The sequence below is a fragment of the Garra rufa genome, chromosome 22, assembly GCF_049309525.1.
Source record: "Garra rufa chromosome 22, GarRuf1.0, whole genome shotgun sequence".
Classification (NCBI taxonomy): Eukaryota; Metazoa; Chordata; class Actinopteri; order Cypriniformes; family Cyprinidae; genus Garra; species Garra rufa.
Window position 1 is genome coordinate 3,414,516 of NC_133382.1, and position 12,085 is coordinate 3,426,600.

General features: G+C 38.1%; 1 protein-coding gene across 1 annotated transcript in view; it reads right to left on the reverse strand.

The window, feature by feature from the left end:
- The window catches only part of pemt (phosphatidylethanolamine N-methyltransferase), a 106,801-nt gene extending 95,731 nt beyond the window's left edge, over positions 1 to 11,070 (reverse strand). Inside the window, exon 1 of the mRNA XM_073828706.1 lies at positions 10,963 to 11,070. Within this exon, the coding sequence (XP_073684807.1) occupies positions 10,963 to 11,070 (108 nt within the window). The remainder of the gene's footprint in view (positions 1 to 10,962) is intronic.
- Between the last annotated feature and the right edge of the window lie 1,015 nt (positions 11,071 to 12,085).

Here is a 12,085-nt window from a genome sequence, read left to right on the forward strand (position 1 = left end):
GTACACACAGTATACAACATTTAGCCAATTACTGCAAATGCACACACTGGTGCTATTTTTGCTTTATTTGTATTATTATCACAGCAGAGCCTGTATAAAACAGCTGATCTGCCACTGCATTATCTCTGTAAAAGCACTGCATTGGTTTTATCCACCATAATTTCTTTAAAAGGAACTCTAATGTTTGCTTGAGAGCATATGAAGGCAGTAACTAAAAAAAACCTGGCCAAAACTTTTTTTTAAAAGAACTAGACTGTAAATGGTGTGCACTTATAATGCAGCATGAAAGCAGGCAAAGTGCTAAAAAAAAGTGTTGTAATGCTCTGGTAAACTCATCTCCCATTGAAAGCTCACTCAGCACCGTATTTAAGTGTGTCTGCAGAAGCATCTAAGTGTGCGTGTGTCTGTTTTGTATATGTTTGTGTATAAATGCATCTGGTTATTGTCAAACAAAGAGCACCATTTGCAAACCCACATCCATAAAAGACACATCCCTGCTGAACTGCTTCATAATTCAACTCTAAACCTACACAACAGATCCAAGATGAATTTTCAGTACAAGCTAAGCTGAAATCCAAAAGCATTTGTGACATAATCACCAGTTTTTCTTAAAAAAGAGAGACTAACAAGCAAATAAATAAACAAAGCTATAGTAAGGCAAAATTAAATTAAGGAATTTAAAAGCAGAAACGCAAAGCTTATTATATTTTTAAAAGCACTTACATTCGTTCACATGTTAAAATGAGTGCTATTTGAGCTGCAAAGCCATTTAACTGAGTTTAACAGAATAGGAGAGCAATAATTCAGATTAAAATATACATTCTGCAAAAAGGTTTCTTGTTAGGCATTAAATGTAGGTTTAAAATTCTATATTGAACACAAGACATTGCATTTTTACAAGAGCAGTAAGTATTGAGGAGTTATCCCTGTAATACTGTAATACTGTAATACTTGTTTCAAGGTTCAAATGAGTGAATGCTTAGATGTGATACTTTGAAAAACAGCGCTCCTGCCAGTAAACATGAACAACTTTATTATTAACTTGATTTTAGACTTCTGCTTTTGTAATGCTTAGATTTAACCCTTTCAGAACACAATATATACCTAATTTAATTTATAGCATTTTTTTTTTCACAAGTAAGATGGCGCCTACATACATGGTAGGGCTGGGCAATTCTTTCGATTTTTTCGATTAATTCGAATTTACGTTTTAAGACGATTTAATTTTTTATTAAATCGAGGTATCACGATTTTTTTAATAAAAATATATATATGTATTCAGAATGGAAAACAACGCGTTCTGGTAAAATAACGCGAGTCACTAAGGGGACATGATTAGCTGCTTTGATTGAAGACAATGGCGAATTATTTGCATATCAGGGCTCTAGAGTGCGACCTAATTTCTCAATGGTGCGACTCGCCGTTCAAGGGCAAAAATAAACTACTACGTGCGACTATGAAAAAATATTTAGGAGCACCACGTGCGACTGACCCGACCAGCATATTTGTATTTGCGCTCAGTGGAGCTTCAAAGGTTTCTATGTGTTTTGCACGTTGACAAATGTATCTCAAGTGTAGAGAGAGTGGGCAGTAGCTTCGTTTATTATAATAGAGCTTTGTGAGACTGCGAACTAAGATGAGTGACAGCTTTTAATCATTTTTAAGGGAGTTTGTAAACGAGATATTGATTTATTACAAAAGTTGAATAAACAAGAAGTTATTGTGTTATTAAGTTATTAAGTTAAGTGACTTACATTGTCTGACTATAACACTATTGCCTGATTTTGCTCTATTTCGTCGTCAAAAGTGGTCTGAAACAAGTCACATCTGAGCCGCTGCGCATCTCCACTCAAACATAGCGGTGTTTCGTTTATGAATGAACGTGCGTTTTTAAACGAATCTAGTGAAATGATTCAATTTCCCATTCATAAAGAGTCGCTTGCTTTATTCTTGAATGAACAATCCGTTCGAACGAATCAAATGAATGATATGATTCAGTAATTAAATCAGTGTCTTACCACCACCTGCTGGCAGATCGTTTCAGTTATTTACATCATTTAATATTTCTGTGTTCAAAATTGTATATTTTTGTATACGATATAAATGCAAGAGAAAAGCATGGCAATATATATTTTCCTCCCATCTCATATTTATTTGTCTTACAAACATTTACTGTGTGTGCGGTATGATAAGAATGGGGCCTGGTGGAAAGCACTGATGCAGTTGCAATGTATATTGCAAAATATATGGTGGCCATATATATTGTGGAAAAGCTGGGGTTTCTTTACATGCTAAAAGAAGTAGGGGGGAAAAATCGATTTAAATCGTAAATCGGATTTTTTGTGAAAAAAATCGGGGATTTTATTTGTAGGCCATATCGCCCAGCCCTAATGCATGGCATGCCGTCTGTGCTCTGGTCAATTGTCTGTTCTGTTAGTTATTTTAATGTTTGTTATATGCTCTTTGGCTCAATCTTCTACGCCTCGCTTGGTTTATAATCGTCAATCGTTGTTGGATATTAATCATGGAATGGCTGACCGTCTTGACACCGCTTTGACCGGTCCATCTAAAAGTTATCATCCGCCCTCGCTGTTCTGCCCATCCTAACTGTGCCGGCTATCTTGTGCTTTTCACCGGAGGAAACGGCGTAGAAAGCGTGGGAAACGAGGTGGTGTGCTGGCAGCGACGAGGCTGCGTCTAAGGGCGGTGGAGGCGTCATGCTCGCGCCGAGTCCTCGTTAGGGTTGGGTATCGTTTGAATCTTATCAATTCTGATTCCAGTTCCGATTCTGCTTATCGATTCTGATTTTTATCGATTCCTAATTCCGATTCCAATATGATAAAAAAATCCATTAAAAAGTTTTTAGTCAAACATATTTATTCTGTCTTTTGCCTATGGTTTTACCAAAAAATACCACAGAAAACAAACAACTAGTCTAATATAAATTTCAAACATTAAATTGTTAAAGACAAGTAATAAAACAGGAGCAAATCAATTAGCAATAGCATAAATAAATAAAACTGAACAAATGTCAGGTACAGAAATTGAAATCAAAAGTTTAAAAACACTGCATAGTTTGCTTTTCATAAATAAAATATTGATTAGTCCTCATTAAATTTATAAAAGATATTCAGTCAGTTAATGATTTTCTTTTGTTCTTTGATTAACATTTATGACAGGCAGCACGTTTATTAGACGGCTGTCTCTTGAACACCGAACACAGACCTAAGAATACTGTTACACATGCGTTTTATTTCTTATCTGTTTACGTTCACTCAGGACAAAAAAACACTGCGTTTATGAGGATATGCTGACGTATTTCGTTCATACGGGTCAATAAATGTGAAAGAGAAGTCAGTTCCGGGCCGGAACAACCCTTTTCTGCAGTGGAAATGCACGGAACTGTTTCGAGAACGGACACAGGTCGGGAACCCGCATCAGGACCGCTGTTCTCCGTGCTCGCGTTTCAGATGTGTGCGCTGCACGCAAACAATGCGCAAGTTATTTTCTTTCCTCCACTTAAATCATTTGAAAATCACATTAAAATGCGAACGCAGGAATCGTTAAGCGGAATCGAAATCCGCGTCTCTTATCGAATACCCGGTTAATGGACATTTGGAACCGGTTCTAAAATGGAACCGGTTCTCGATACACAACCCTAGTCCTCGTTGAGCTGTGGCCAGTCACTTGCTGGGCCTCTTCCTGTGGTCCGTGTGAGCGTGTGCTGCAAGGTGCGGAGCGTCCAGCTGCTGACTTGGATGCGGTTTGCAATCGTTATCGGTCTACACGCCCGGTTGGACGGGGGGGTGAATCTGGCTAACCTCTGCTGCGTCAGGCGCGAACTTCAAACAAAGGTGGACTATTCCTCGAAGAAAAGACTAACCCTGATTAATGTAAGGTCTCTTTCAAACAAAACATTTATATTGCATGCGTTTTTAAAAGCTAAAGAGTTGGATCTACTGTTTCTGACTGAAACCTGGGTTTGCAATGGAGATCTGATCCCCTTCTCAGAATCAGTCCCACAGAACTGTGATTTTTTTAAGCAAACCCAGACAAACGGGACGTGGAGGAGGTTTGGCAGTTATTTTTAAAAACTCGTTAAACTGCAAAAACCTTCAGACTGTGGACTACTCAACCTTTGAATTTCAGTTGATTCAGATTGAAGTGCAGACTGGGTCTTTAGTGTGTGCATTAATTTATCGACCTCCAAAGTTTAACAAACATTTTATTCAGCAGTTTACTGAGTTTTTAAGTGGACTTTTATGTAACTATGATTGTTTCTTGATTTTGGGAGATTTTAATGTGCATGTGTGTTGCCCTTCAGACCCATTAGTTAAAGAGTCTTTTAACTTATTGCAACATGTTCATGGTCCTACTCATACTCATGGTCATACATTAGACCTTGTTTTATCATTTAATTTGTCAATTCTTAATGTTGTTTTGGATGATGTGGCATTCTCAGATCATAAATCAGTTACATTTGAACTTTCTTTTGATTATGATGAAAAGAACGTGGATGCTCCTTCTACAGTCGTGGCCAAAAGTTTTGAGAATTACATAAATATTGGAAATTGGAAAAGTTGCTGCTTAAGTTTTTATAACAGCAATTTGCATATACTCCAGAATGTAATGAAGAGTGATCAGATGAATTGCATAGTCCTTCTTTGCCATGAAAATTAACTTAATCCCCAAAAAAAACTTTCCACTGCATTTCATTGCTGTCATTAAAGGACCTGCTGAGATCATTTCAGTAATCGTCTTGTTAACTCAGGTGAGAATGTTGACCAGCACAAGGCTGGAGATCATTATGTCAGACTGATTGGGTTAGAATGGCAGACTTGACATGTTAAAAGGAGGGTGATGCTTGAAATCATTGTTCTTCCATTGTTAACCATGGTGACCTGCAAAGAAACGCATGCAGCCATCATTGCGTTGCATAAAAATGGCTTCACAGGCAAGGATATTGTGGCTACTAAGATTGCACCTAAATCAACTATTTATAGGATCATCAAGAACTTCAAGGAAAGAGGTTCAATTCTTGTTAAGAAGGCTTCAGGGCGTCCAAGAAAGTCCAGCAAGCGTCAGGATGGTCTCCTAAAGAGGATTGAGCTGCGGGATCGGAGTGCCACCAGTGCAGAGCTTGCTCAGGAATGGCAGCAGGCAGGTGTGAGCGCATCTGAACGCACAGTGAGGCCAAGACTTTTGGAAGATGGCCTGGTGTCAAGAAATGCAGCAAAGAAGCCACTTCTCTCCAAAAAAAACCATCAGGGATCTTCTGCAAAAAGTATGGCGAATGGACTGCTGAGGACTGGGGCAAAGTCATATTCTCAGATGAAGCCTCTTTCCGATTGTTTGGGGCATCTGGAAAAAGGCTTGTCCGGAGAAGAAAAGGTGAGCGCTACCATCAGTCCTGTGTCATGCCAACAGTAAAGCATCCTGAGACCATTCATGTGTGGGGTTGCTTCTCATCCAAGGGAGTGGGCTCACTCACAATTTTGCCCAAAAACACAGCCATGCACTGTTAGACATTTCTGTAATTTCTACAGTTATTTACAGTATATCACCCAGTATAAAACTGCAAATTCCCTTTAAAGTAAATAACTGTAATTCCCTTTGCATCATGGGAATTTTCTGTGACGTCAAACACCACATACGTTTAAACTTCTTGTGCTTACTGAAACAGTATCGGACCCATTCGCTTCCAATGTAAGTGCCTACCACATTTGTGCTTTTTTCCCCGTTTTTTTAAGGAAAGTAGGGTGAAGTAGAAATTACAGTCATTTGTGGCAATTACCATTATCCCACAAGTGCTATCGAGTGAGATTAAATTGAACTTAGAACTTAGATTGAACTTGTACCTGTTTTCATAGCATCTGGCACTAGAGGATAACATGCTAACCAACCCAAACCTGAACACTTGTCCTACTTCAATCTCAACCAGTTCCTGGATCTGATTTTAAAAACAGGCAGCAGGACCTTCATGCAGGCTGACAACAAAACAACAGGAAGTGAACGTGCCCGTAAAGCCAATCCACCTGGGAGCGTGACAAAGACACCACGCTGAGAGAATGATTCTGATCATCAGCGGCTTACAGATTAGTCGAATCCCACAATGTTCCTGCCAGACAATGGCATACAGATCTGAATTATCTACAATCACAGCTCAGCTCAGCATGAAAGATGACTCATATTCACAGATAATACACTAACTTCACAGATACAGTGAGGCAGAGGAAGGGAAATCTCTGAGAAATCATGTGTTAATGGGATGTGATGCAAATATACCCGGAAATAGCAAATCGTAAGGTGCTTAAAGTGTGAATTAAGAATAGAAATGTGCAAGATTATGTTCTAATTTAGTAAGATGGACTGCTCTGGGTCAGCATTACAAATGATGTACAGTATAAAACACTTTTAAACCTCATTAAAAGGCACAATATATACAGTACAGACCAAAAGTTTGGACACACCTTCTCATTCGTGTGTCCAAACTTTTGGTCTGTACTGTATATAATATATATATATATATATATATATATATACAGTGAGGTCAATAAGTATTTGATTACCCTGTTATTTTGCAAGTTCTCTTACTTAGAAATCATGGAGGGGTGTACAGTTTTCAGCATAGGTGCATTTCCACTGTGAGAGACAGAATCTAAAAATAAAAATCACATTGTATGATTTTTTAACAATTTATTTGTGAATTACTGTGTCAAATAAGTATTATTTATTTTGGCCCACTCCTCCATACAGATCTTCTCTAGATCTGTCAGGTTTCGGGGCTGTCGCTGAGCAACACGGAGTTTCAGCTCCCTCCAAAGATTTTCTATTGGATTTAGGTCTGGAGACTGGCTAGACCACTCCAGAACCTTGATATGCTTCTTACGGAGCCACTCCTTGGTTTTTCTGGCTGTGTGCTTTGGGTCATTGTCATGTTGGAAGACCCAGCCACGACCCATCTTTAACCCTCTGGGGTCTGAGGGTGTTTTGGGGCCCTGAAGAAGTTTTGACATGCCCTGACATTTGTGCTTTTTTCAGTATCTTAAAAACATACTAATGGCCAAAGTCTGATTACATTGTAATCAGCACATATTGGGCTACAATAATATGCAAGCGACATGAATGTACATGTTTGTGTTTTTGAGAAAACTACAGTACAGGCCAAAAGTTTGGACACACGAATGAGAAGGTGTGAGAATAGTTTGATGATGCTATGATTGTCTAATGTAGTAAGACGGACTTCTCTGGGTTAATATTACAAACAATGTACAGTATAAAATGCTTTTAGACCTCATTAAAGGCATATATGTAAGTTTTCGCCAACAGAGGGCACATATTCAAAACAAACAAAGAAACAAAGGCATAGTTTGATGATGCTATGATTGTCTGATGTAGTAACATGGACTGTTCTGGGTTAACATTACAAACGATGTACAGTATAAAACGCTTTTAGACCTCATTCAAGGCACAATATGTACGTTTTCGACGCTAGAGGGCGCAAATTCAAAACAAACAAAGAAACAAAGGTGTAGTTTGATGACGCTATGATTGAGTGTCTAATGTAGTAAGATGGACTGCTCTGGGTTAACATTACAAATGTGTAATGTATAAAATACAGTATAAAATGCTTTTAGACCTCATTAACGTATGTTTTTGCTGTTAGAGGGTGTGTTCAAAACAAACAAAGAAACAAAGGCATAGTTTGATGACGCTATGATGAGGAGTTGTCTTTATTCCCACAACCGATGCAATCCGTCAGAAAAAATCTAGGGTGTTTGAAGTCATTGTCAGGTGATGTGAGAGGAGGGTTATATTCTAGTGATATCAGAACTTAACCGTTTCACTGTTTGTATCACTCTGCTTGAGGACGCCCAAATCCACTGTTTTTATGTACATGTAGTTGAATGAATGTAGTTTTAAAGTGCCCCTATTATGCCATTTTAAAGGTAGTTAATATTGTTGTTTTAGTCTCTTAAAACAGGTTTACATGTATGCAAGTTCAAAAAACACTTTAGTTTTCTCCAAAATTAGATTTATTTTTACCCCGTTTCTAAATGATTCGTAAACGACTCGTTTGAAGCAGTTCGAAGAATCAGTCTCTCTAAACCCCTCCTTTCAGTGAGCCCTCACTGCTGTGATTGGTCAGATGGTGCAGTCCTTTTGGATTGGTCTACCGCTACAGCGCAAAACGAAACGCCCATTGGCATAACTGAATGACAGCTGTGGAGACCTGTTAATGCATAGAAAAGATAGCCTCGATTTTACCCTATCAATTCGAGCCGGAGTCTGACGATGAAACTGTTGAAGTGTCACATCGACAAGAAACTGTTTTGCAAGCACGACCGGAGCAGGACGTTTCTCAGTGGGTGTCATGTTACCTTTTAAAAGTGCTTGCAATTTGCTTTTGTAAGCGAACCGGACACATCTCTACGTTGTGAACTTCAACACTGTACAATCCATAACACTGCGTTAAGCCATCGTTTATCATTATCATTACTTAAACTAATAAGGCAGACAGACAGTCAAGCTGCATCAATCACAAGACTTTTTAGACTACATTGCACTCACAGCTGAACAACAGAACTACAGAAACGTAAGTTAGCCGGTTACCAAGACATGTGCGGGGTTGTTACACACCATAACGTACACAAAGACGTATTTTGAACGATCGCTAGAAAATACAATTATTAATCATACTTACAGGTAGAAGTTCAGAGGAGCAAGCCGGTCCAAATAAACTGGGCACTGATCCATTTTTTTAAAACCAAGCGTTTGGTGAATCTCGCGTTGTAACGTTACTCCCCAAGATTGGAAAAGCAGTCATCAATAAAGTGACGCGAACACAACACAAGATTGGCATTGGACTGCTGAGGTGTTGAAAAAATTAATGTTAACCACTCATTCTTGATAGTTTCATCTTTCGGAAGGGCATATAAAACAAATTCACTCTCACAGGCTGTCACAGCGCAGGGCGTCTTCTTGACATGATGTAATCCACGTGAAAATGATAGGCCTACTGTTTGTGGGCGGGCAAGTTGTTCGCGAAATTGAACGTGGGCGGACATTACGCAAATGTGTAGCTCGTGACGTGTGGCCGTTACAGAAAAAAGATTCGAATTGCTGACGACTCGTTTAGGCGAATGTGAGCCGACTCTTTTTTTTGTTAGACAAAAACTTTATTTATAGTGCACTGTCGGCGTCACAATTTTGCAGATAGTTTATGTTCACATACAGCTACATGACACACTACATGAAATATCATATTTGAAAAGGCATAATAGGGGCACTTTAAGAGTTTTTAGGCAAAAATGTTCTTGTTTAGACCTCAAATATGTGGTTTTCAGAAATGTGAGCTCCAAGGCGTCAGCAGCTGTTCAGTGCTCAAGAGCAGCCTCACCTCAGCCAGATGCTCTGGAATTTGACACTGCCTCTGATGTCTCTATAGTGGTTAAGCATGAAATATAATTCATTCTGGGAAAATCTAACAGGCAGTCTTTAGTCTCATTAATCTATTATTTGTTCTAAAGCAAATAGTTTTGGCTGAGGGCAAATTTATTTGTAAATTTAATGCTGTATATCAGAGTGCTGCTTTTGTACTTTTGACTGAATTGCATAGCAACTTTTTTCATGGCTGTTGTTGATTAAATATTATTATTCAATGAATAACTTAGTGTTATAAAGCATTTTTTATGAGTCAGCAGTAAAGACTTTTATATTGTAAGAGACTAAAACAGAGTTGTAAACAAGGAAGTTATTTTTACTTTCAATAACACCTTGAAAGATGCAGCCAAGAAATGCACTATGCAGCGCTGTCATCGAAAATCACTCTTAAGAATTGAAAAAATAGTATGAAAAAGATATCGCTTTCCTCAGCTAACTAATGTTTTATTGTGAATATGAGATTGAGCTGAAGAATGAATGCTGTATCAGATGCAGGTAATCACACTCACTCAGTCCATCTCTCTCTCTCATAATATTCTACATAATACAGTGAGTCTTTAATACAGTAATACAATAAGCTTTTAATAAAGTAACTCAACGTTCTAAAGTGATGTTTGCGAATTATTAACAGAGGCTTGGGCTCAGCTGTTAAACTGTCAAACTGAGATTTGAATTCAGGAAGGAAGAAAGTAGTTCCTCACAAAACAGGGTTTTTAAAGACACTCTGTTGTTGTTTCCTATGTATTTACACACACAATTAAAAAGATTTTTTACTCCTCTGGAAAAACTTTCTAAAACTATTGATGACTCATCCTGCACTACACAGATTTGCAGCCAATCAAATGCTCTGTAAAATTAATGTTTCGATGTAACTCGTCTTTCAGATGTATATGCATTAACACAGGAAAGAAATCTGCATATCAAATGATTTCATGCAGTTCTTCCATTTAGGGATGTGCAAAACTATAAATGTTTACAATTAACTAGTCAGTAGGTTGTCTGAATGACTAGTCAGTGTTAAGTAAGTATAATAAAGCAGTGTCATGTCCACCAGCCCACCTATCGGATGTGTTTCTCAGGGATATATGCAAATCCTTCAATTTCAGCCAAAGTGTAAACTAAACATCTATTATCAGAACTGCTGAGATGAAAGCTAAAATATAAACACTCTCTCTTTTACACCATAAAAATACATCTGTGCTACAACGCTTATTTACATGATCATAACAGAGCAGCTTTGTGACATCAGTTCTTCTTGATAGGCCTGCATTTTTCTGTTTCAAACAAGAGCAATCAGCAAGAACATTCAGCGTTCTCTATAGTTCGTAAATGTTTTTAAAATTGAGACCGCGGGAGCACGGCAGAAATCTGAGTAATGTTTATGAATGTTATGCAAGAAAGAGCTGCTCACATAACAGCGTTACGTGAGCTAACAAGAAACACACAGATCATGGAGCACTTCATAAACACAACCTGATCATCCCTTAAAGCTGAAGAGATGCAGATACACTGACTCACCACATTCCAGAAGAACGGATTGAAGATGATGGCAATAACAGCTACGCAGAACCGGGGCTCTGTCAGGTCCATTAACCTCCACAACTCTGCCAACACAGACATGTCCATCTGAGGAGAGAAAGCAAAACATCTGCATGACATTTTAGGTAAAAAGGCAGAACATGCATGCTAAATATTTGTCGTTCTGACTTAGAAATAGGCCTTTCATGTGATTCAAATTTTGAATTTAGAGGGGGGTTTTGATATACCTGAAGGGAACTTTTGTCAGTAGCTTTTTCTCATCATTTTACCTCTGTATGATGCCTAATAATAGTGTTCTAGGAGTAACCACTGTATTTCTGCTATTCTTATGTACTGTTGTCAGAGTATAAACACTGATGAATGCAATTAATTCAGGTAGAATCTGTGATCTCTGACCCAGTTCATTTGCTCACTTCCATGACTGCAATGCGCTGTGTTTTCCAACTGGCAACCTGGAATGCTGAAATACTATTGGCTGGATTTGCAGTGGGTGGAGTCACAGATTAAAACAAAAACAAACCATGGTGTTGTGGTAGAAATAATAATACATTATTCATTTCAGGGTTTGTACAACCTTTGAGAGAGAAATTCAAGCACCTTTTAATGACTTTCCAGCATTTAACATAATTTCCAGCACTTTAAAGCTCTAAAATGATCCAATTTGAATGTTATTTTAATGGGATGACTAAAATATACTTTGTGGTAAACAAAGAAAATTTGATTTTTCCAGGACGAAAATGACTAAACATGATTAAAACGGTTTGCAAAAAAACATAGCACTTTATTTTATTTCAGACGGTAGTTTTTCTACTCATTTTGTTGAACATTTGAATCGACAGACTAGCGTATCATTCCAGCTCTGATCAGCATCTGTGTTCTTTAATTTGTGCATTGCCAGTAGATCCACTTCCAGATGCACTCTATCAGCGCTTTTATGAGATTGAGGTCTCATGCTAACTTGCCTTGTTTGGTAAACTGGCCCTTAGGAGCATTTTAGCACTTCTATCTATTTTGTGCCACAGTCAATGGGCCTTTTGAATGAGTTTGTGGTTAAATGCCTGAAATACGGTCTGCCAAACTCATAAATAGAAAAACTCATACA